This window comes from Pristiophorus japonicus, unplaced genomic scaffold (genome assembly GCF_044704955.1).
Source record: "Pristiophorus japonicus isolate sPriJap1 unplaced genomic scaffold, sPriJap1.hap1 HAP1_SCAFFOLD_3876, whole genome shotgun sequence".
Lineage (NCBI taxonomy): Eukaryota > Metazoa > Chordata > Chondrichthyes > Pristiophoridae > Pristiophorus > Pristiophorus japonicus.
The window spans coordinates 4,619-12,729 of NW_027253735.1; the positions used below are offsets into that span (position 1 = coordinate 4,619).

General features: G+C 56.8%; 1 protein-coding gene across 1 annotated transcript; it reads left to right on the top strand.

Annotated features, from left to right (window-relative positions):
- Positions 1–201: 201 nt before the first annotated feature.
- trmt112 (tRNA methyltransferase activator subunit 11-2) lies at positions 202–7,211 on the top strand (the record flags this gene model as incomplete). Its single annotated transcript, XM_070872920.1, has 3 exons — positions 202–354; positions 2,417–2,518; positions 7,119–7,211. Coding segments are annotated over exons 1-3 (270 nt in total), but the record flags the coding sequence as incomplete, so codon positions are not given.
- Between the last annotated feature and the right edge of the window lie 900 nt (positions 7,212–8,111).

The window sequence follows — 8,111 nt, forward strand, 5'->3', positions numbered from 1 at the left end:
AACTTGTATTTAAAAGGCTCCAATGCAACTTTCCCTCAATAATGAAATGTTTTCAAGGAGAAAAGAAAGGGTTGTAAAAAGCCTGCCCTGTTTGAAGGAGGAGGAGTGAGTGGCCCTTTAAATGTTGCGCTGTGTTAAGGATTCCCCCCACAATCCTGTGGGGCCGGAACCCCCGGCCAGCGTTGCGCTGCTCCAGGGGGAAGGGTGAAAGCGGCGGAACTCCGCGCGTCATTTCCGCCCTGCAGGCCCCGCGACGGACGAGACACCGCCGCCGCCGCCATGAAGCTGCTGACACACAACCTGCTGAGCTCGCACGTCCGCGGGGTGAGCTGCGGCTTCCCGCTGCTGCTGCGGGTGAGTGCGGGAGGGGGACCCGGAAATAGCTGAAGGCGAGGAGCGGGGATTGAGGCCCGTCGGGCAGGCCGCTGAGCCAGGGCCGCGAGAAAAGCGGCGGCCATCTTAGTGCAGTAAGGGCCGCCGTGGGAACGCAATCGCCGCCATGTTGGTGCAGTAAGCCTGGCTAGCGCTGGCGGCCATTTTGGCACAGGAAGCTTGGCTGACGTCGGCGGCCATGTTGGTGCAGTCAGCGTGTCTAACGCTGTACGCCCGCTAAGGGCGGTAGCCATTTTCGTACAGTCCCTCCCACCGTGAGACTGGCTTATACTGGCGGCCATTTTGCTACAGGAGATGCGAGTGACAGCCGCTAGCAACAGCAGCCATTTTAGTACAGTAGAGTGCGGTGAGCCACAGCACCCCCAGTGTTTGGGAGGGTTATATTCTGCGGGGTTAAGGTGATGCACAGTGCCCCCTGTGTTTGGGAGGGTTATATTCAGCTGGGTTAGAGTGGGCCACAGTGCCCCCAGTGTTTGGGAGGGTTACATTCTGCGGGGTTAAGGTGATGCACAGTGCCCCCTGTGTTTGGGAGGGTTATATTCTGCGGGGTTAAGGTGATGCACAGTGCCTCCTGTGTTTGGGAGGGTTATATTCAGCTGGGTTAGAGTGGGCCACAGTGCCCCCAGTGTTTGGGAGGGTTATATTCAGCTGGGTAAGAGTGGGCCACAGCACCCCCTGTGTTTGGGAGGGTTATATTCAGCTGGGTTAAGGTGAGGCACAGCGCCCCCAGTGTTTGGGAGGGTTAACCTCAGCTGGGATAGAGTGGGCCACAGCGCCCCCTGTGTTTGGGCAGGTTATATTGAGCTGGGTTAGAGTGGGCCACAGTGCCCCCAGTGTTTGGGAGGGTTATATTCAGCTGGGTTAGAGTGAGGCACAGCGCCCCCTGTGTTTGGGCAGGTTATATTCAGCTGGGTTAGAGTGAGGCACAGCGCCCCCTGTGTTTGGGCAGGTTATATTCAGCTGGGTTAGAGTGGGCCACAGCGCCCCCAGTGTTTGGGAGGGTTATATTCAGCTGGGTTAGAGTGGGCCACAGCGCCCCCAGTGTTTGGGAGGGTTATATTCAGCTGGGTTAGAGTGGGCCACAGCGCCCCCAGTGTTTGGGAGGGTTATATTCAGCTGGGTTAGAGTGAGGCACAGCGCCCCCTGTGTTTGGGCAGTTTATATTCAGCTGGGTTAGAGTGGGCCACAGCGCCCCCTGTGTTTGGGAGGGTTATATTCAGCTGGGTTAGAGTGGGCCACAGCGCCCCCTGTGTTTGGGAGGGTTATATTCAGCTGGGTTAGAGTGGGCCACAGCGCCCCCTGTGTTTGGGCAGGTTATATTCAGCTGGGTTAAGGTGAGGCACAGCGCCCCCAGTGTTTGGGAGGGTTAATCTCAGCTGGGATAGAGTGGGCTACAGCGCCCCCTGTGTTTGGGAGGGTTAACCTCAGCTGGGATAGAGTGAGGCACAGTGCCCCCTGTGTGGGAGGGTTAACCTCAGCTGGGATCGAGTGAGGCACAGTGCCCCCTGTGTTTGGGAGGGTTAACCTCAGCTGGGATAGAGTGGGTCACAGCGCCCCCAGTGTTTGGGAGGGTTAACCTCAGCTGGGATAGAGTGAGGCACAGCGCCCCCTGTGTTTGGGAGGGTTAACCTCAGCTGGGATAGAGTGAGGCACACTGCCCCCTGTGTTTTGGGAGGGTTAACCTCAGCTGGGATAGAGTGCGTCACAGCGCCCCCAGTGTTTGGGAGGGTTAACCTCAGCTGGGATAGAGTGGGCCACAGCGCCCCCTGTGTTTGGGCAGGTTATATTCAGCTGGGTTAAGGTGAGGCACAGCGCCCCCTGTGTTTGGGAGGGTTATATTCAACTGGGATAGAGTGGGCCACAGCGCCCCCAGTGTTTGGGAGGGTTAACCCATCCCTCGGGTTAGTCGTGGTGGGGGTGAACGATGAAGTTGGGGGTGAGGGGAGCGTTGCTGTCAATGAGACGCTCTGAGCTGTAACCAAACCCCGACTGTTGACGATGTTTGTCTGCCTTGGTCCTGCAGGCCTCCGAGGTGAAGATCAACAACGTGGACTTTAACCAGGAGTTCATCTCTCGAATGATCCCCAAGATGGAGTGGAGCGCGCTGGTCGACGCCGCGGAAAGCGTTGAGTATTTCCCGTTGCGTTACTAAACGCCCGTGGCTCCGCCCACTCTGCTCCGCGCTGCCACCTAGTGTCCACCGGCCGTCACTCAAAAAGAAAGAAAGTCTTGCCTTTATATAGCGCCTTTCACAACCAGCGGGTGTCCCAAACTGCCCCTCCGACAGTGTGGCACTCCCTCAGTACCGCCCCTCCGACAGTGCGGTACTCCCTCAGTACTGCCCCTCCGACAGTGTGGCACTCCCTCAGTACTGCCCCTCCGACAGTGCAGCACTCCCTCAGTACTGCCCCTCCGACAGTGTGGCACTCCCTCAGCACTGCCCCTCCGACAGTGTGGCACTCCCTCAGTATTGCCCCTCCGACAGTGCAGCGCTCCCTCAGTATTGCCCCTCCGACAGTGCGGCGCTCCCTCAGTACTGCCCCTCTGACAGTGTGGCACTCCCTCAGTACTGCCCCTCCGACAGTGTGGCACTCCCTCAGTACCGCCCCTCCGACAGTGCGGCGCTCCCTCAGTACCATCCCTCCGACAGTGTGGCACTCCCTCAGTACTGCCCCTCCGACTGTGCGGCGCTCCCTCAGTACCACCCCTCCGACAGTGGCACTCCCTCAGCACTGCCCCTCCGACAGTGTGGCACTCCCTCAGTACCGCCCCTCCGACAGTGCGGCACTTGGAGTGTCAGCCTAGAATTTTGTGCTCAAGTCCCTGGAGTGGGACTTGAACCCACAACCTTCTGACTCAGAGGCGAGAGGGCTGCCCACTGAACCACGGCTGACACTGAAGAGCACCTCCTTTTGTAAACATTAATTCCTGGGATGTGGGCGTCGCTGGCAAGGCCCAGCATTTATCGCCCGTTCCCGAATCGCCCCTTGAGAAGGTGGTGATGAGCCGCCGCCTTGAACCGCTGCAGTCCGTGTGGTGAAGGTGCTCCCACAGTGCTGTTAGGGAGGGAGTTCCAGGATTGTGACCCAGCGACGATGAAGGAACGGCCGATATATTCCCAAGTCGGGATGGTGTGTGAGTGTGACTGGGAGGGGAACGTGGAGGTGGTGGTGTTCCCATGCGCCTGCTGCCCTTGTCCTTCTAGGGGTTAGAGGTCGCGGGTTTGGGAGGTGCTGCCGAAGAAGCCTTGGAGAGTTGCTGCAGTGCATCTTGTAGACGGTGCACACTGCAGCCACTCCCAGGAATTAATGTTTACAAAAGGAGGTGCTGTTCAGTATCAGCCGTGGTTCAGTGGGCAGCACCCTGGCCTCTGAGTCAGAAGGTTGTGGGTTCAAGTCTCACTCCAGGGACTTGAGCACAGAAATCCAGGCCCACACTCCCAGTGCAGTACCGAGGGAGCAATGGTAGTGGAGTAATGTTTAGCCATTTATAGAGCCATGTGGCTCAGGAGGAGGCCATTCAGCCCATCGTGCCTGAAAGGTCTATCCAATCACTCCCACTCCACTGTTCTTTCCGCATGTAGCAACATAGAAAGTTACAGCGCAGAAGGAGGCCATTTCGGCCCATCGTGTCCACACCGGCCGACAAAGAACCGCCCGGCCCGCGGTCAGCAGCCCTGAAGGTTACAGATAAACCGATGAACAATGGCGGAAAGGCCGAGAGCACCCAGCCCAACCAGTCCGCCCCACACAACTGCGACACCCCTTGCACTGAAACATTAGACACTCCACCCCAACCCGGAGCCATTGGATCCCCTGGGACAGGCAAAAACCAGATTTAAAAACCCAGGATATCCCTGCACTTTTTTTCCCTTCCAGTGTTTACCCAACTCCCGTTTGAAAGTTACGATTGAATCTGCCTTTCAGGCAGCGCGTTCCCGATCGCGTAAAAACATTCCCCTCGTCTCCCCCTCTGGCTCTTCTGTCAATGGCCTTCAACCTGTGGTCACCACGCCGAGCCTCTCAATGAGGTGCAGCATGCCAACCGCGAAGACTCTTGATTCAGTCTGGCCGTACTCATTGCACGCACTGACCCTTGCATCCCGTGTGGCCGCGCTGGACTTGAAAACAATGCCCTGAGTTCAATCCTCTCTTTTCCCCCCCCCCCCTCCACATAGGCACCGTCAGTAGAACGTCATCAGAATCTGCTAATATCACACGCTTCGAATTCAACGCTCGAGACCTACACCTGCACAGTCGGGCGTTTAGAACATAAGAATGGCGGAGCAGGAGTCGGCCATTCGGCCCTTCAAGCCTGCTCCGCCATTTAATAAGATCACGGCTGATCTTTGACCTCAACTCCACTTTCCCGCTCGATCCCTTTATCCACTTAATATCCAAAATCTATCAATCCCAGCCTTGAATATACTCAGAGACTGAGGCTCCACGGCCCTCTGGGGCAGAGAATTCCAAAGATTCACCCCCCTCTGAGTGAAGAAATTCCTCCTCATCTCAGTCCTCAATGGCCGCCCCCTTATCCTGAGACTGTGTGACCCCTGGTTCTAGACTCCCCAGCCCGGGGAGGGGGGGAAAACACCCCCCCCCGCATCTACCCCGTCAAGCCCTGTAAGAATGTGCCCTGTAGAGGGACGTGATCGGGGCCCATGAGAGGCGAGAGTTTGGGGCGGGCCCCAACCTCCCAGAGCCAAGAAGCCAGACTTGCATTTATATAGCGCCCTTCACAACCTCAGGAGGAGTGGCGAGAGATCGTGGCGGAGGTGCGGCGAATGAGGTACGGGGCCCAGAAGAGCCGAGGGCCCAGGGGCAGCACGGGCCCAGCCCACACTGTGCGATATGTGTGCGCACTGGGCCCGTGCAGCAGAGCAGGTCTCCAGTCGTCCTGGTTAACCCTTGCCCCTGGACCAAGACCTCGCTCTGTCAAGCCCCGTGTGGTGGCTGGTGTGCAACGGTCACCCCACGTTAAAAAAATCCACCCACAGGCATCTTCCGCTCTTCAGGATGTAGTTCGGGATCCGGAATATTGGGTCCTTCATTGAAACATCTGTGAACTCATCGCTTTTCGGCCTGGAAGCAAGTCATCCTCGCTTCGAGGGACCGTCTATGATGAAGAATGTTGTCTGTTTCAATGAGATCACCTCTCATTCTTCTAAACTCTAGAGAATATCGGCCCAGTCGGCTCAATCTCTCCTCACAGGACAATCCCCCCATCCCAGGAATCAGTCTGGTGAACCTTCGCTGCACTCCCTCAATGGCAAGTATATCCTTCCTTAGGTAAGGAGACCCAAACTGTGCACAATACTCCAGGTGTGGTCTCACCAGGGCCCGGTATAATTGCAGGAAGACGTCTTTACTCTTGTACTCAAATCCTCCTGTAATAAAGGCCAACGTACCATTTACTTTCTGAATTGCAGTCGGACATCAGTTGCACTTGCTGAAATCCTGGTCGCACTGCCGAGGATTCTGTCACTCGGACTGCACCTTCTCCCGATGCCTCCCCTGCCAAGGTGGAACAGCCCAGACTCCTCCACTCCCGTTGCGCAGTAACCCGCCAGGAGCTAACGGGGGGACGCCACCTTAAAAATCAGAGCCCGGCCGTTCAGGAGGCAGACGGGATACTTGCCTTTATTAGCTGAGGCATAGAATACCAGAGCGAGGGGGTTATGCTTGAACTGTATACAACATGAGTTAGGCCACAGCTGGAGTACTGCGTGCAGTTCTGGTCACCACATTACAGGAAGGATGTGATTGCACTGGAGAGGGAGCAGAGGAGATTTACGGGGATGTTGCCGGGACTGGAGAATTTTAGCTACGAGGAAAGATTGGATAGGCTGGGGTTGTTTTCTTTGGAACAGAGGAGGCTGAGGGGAGACCTGATTGAGGTGTATAAAATGATGAGGGGCCTGGATAGAGTGGATAGGACGGACCTGTTTCCCTTGGCAGAGGGGTCAACAACCAGGGGGCACAGATTTAAAGTAATTGGGGGGGAGGTTTAGAGGGGATTTGAGGGGAAATGTCTTCACCCGGAGGGTGGTGGGGGTCTGGGGCGGAACTCACTGCCTGAAAGGGTGGTAGAGGCAGAAACCCTCACCACATTTAAACAGTACTTGGATGTGCACTTGTAACCTACAGGGCTACGGACCGAGAGCGGGAAAGTGGGATTAGGCTGGGTAGCTCTTGGTCGGCTGGCCGCGGACACGATGGGCCGAAATGGCCTCCTCCTGTGCTGTAAATTTCTGTGGTTCTGTTGTATGATTCTGGGGTGATGTCAGGAAGCACTTCTTCACACAAAGGGCAGTGGGAATCTGGAACTCTCTGGTAACAGGCCCGAGGGGCTGAATGGGCCTCCTCCTGTTCCTATGGTAACAGGCCCGAGGGGCTGAATGGGCCTCCTCCTGTTCCTATGGTAACAGGCCCAAGGGGCTGAATGGCCTCCTGTTCCTATGTAACAGGCCCAAGGGGTTGAGTGGCCTTCTCCTGTTCCTATGGTAACAGGCCCGAGGGGCTGAATGGCCTCCTCCTGTTCCTATGGTAACAGGCTCGAGGGGCTGAATGGGCCTCCTCCTGTTCCTATGGTAACAGGCTCGAGGGGCTGAATGGGCCTCCTCCTGTTCCTATGGTAACAGGCTCGAGGGGCTGAATGGGCCTCCTCCTGTCCCGACGAAAGGCTTTTCACGATTGTTCTTCCTTCCCTCTGGGTGGATACAGATCGGACACCGGAACGACCTGCCCCAGGAGCTGACGCCCGAATCGCAGAGCGGCGAGGACTTCCTACAGAAAGTGCATCACGTCCTGCTGGAGGTAGGGCTCGCAGCCGTCAGTATAACCCCCCCCTCGGGATTAGGGAACAAAGTCGGGCTGGGTGCTATTTTTGAAAGGTGTTCGAGCTCCCTCCCCTCCCCGCGGTTGCTGTCATCCCAGCGGCGGTGCCCCGAGGTCCGTGTTATCCCGACAGGCCGAGCCTCTGACAGTGAGGCCCCAACCTTTGCGTTTCTCCTTGACAGTCCTGGTCGCGGCTCGCTGGGCGAACCCACATAGCGTCTGCTGTGGCACTGGCACAGTAAGAGTCAACGAGCCTCCATTGACTCGTCTCTCCCGCTGTTTCGGCGTCGTTTGCGTAGAGCGAGACGTTTTTGAAGTGAACTGTGGCAGCCATTTTGCGAGCACCGCGGCAGCCATTTGTAACCGCCGCGGCAGCCATTTTGTGAGCACCGTGTCCCACAAACCCCAATCTGCGGTTGAACTGTTTGTGGTGCTATTGGTCGAGGGAGGAACATTGGGGACATCTATGTGAAAAATCCTGTGTATGGATATCGGGTGAGGTCAGACGTGGATTTGGCCGTGAGGCCCTCTGTGGTCGATTAGCTGACACTTGAGTTGAGTACCAGAGACCTCCGGGCCACCAAGGAACTTATACACAAGAGAGACTAGCGGGGGGGAGGAAGGAGAGAGACGCAGAGAGAGAGACGCAGAGAGAGAGAGAGAGAGAGAGAGAGAGGAGAGAGACGCAGAGAGAGAGCAGAGAGAGAGAGAGAGAGAGAGAGAGAGAGAGAAGAGAGAGAGAGAGAGACGCAGAGAGAGAGAGAGAGAGACGCAGAGAGAGAGAGAGAGAGACGCAGAGAGAGAGAGAGAGAGAGAGAGACGCAGAGAGAGAGAGAGAGAGAGAGAGACGCAGGAGAGAGAGAGAGAGAAGAGAGAGAC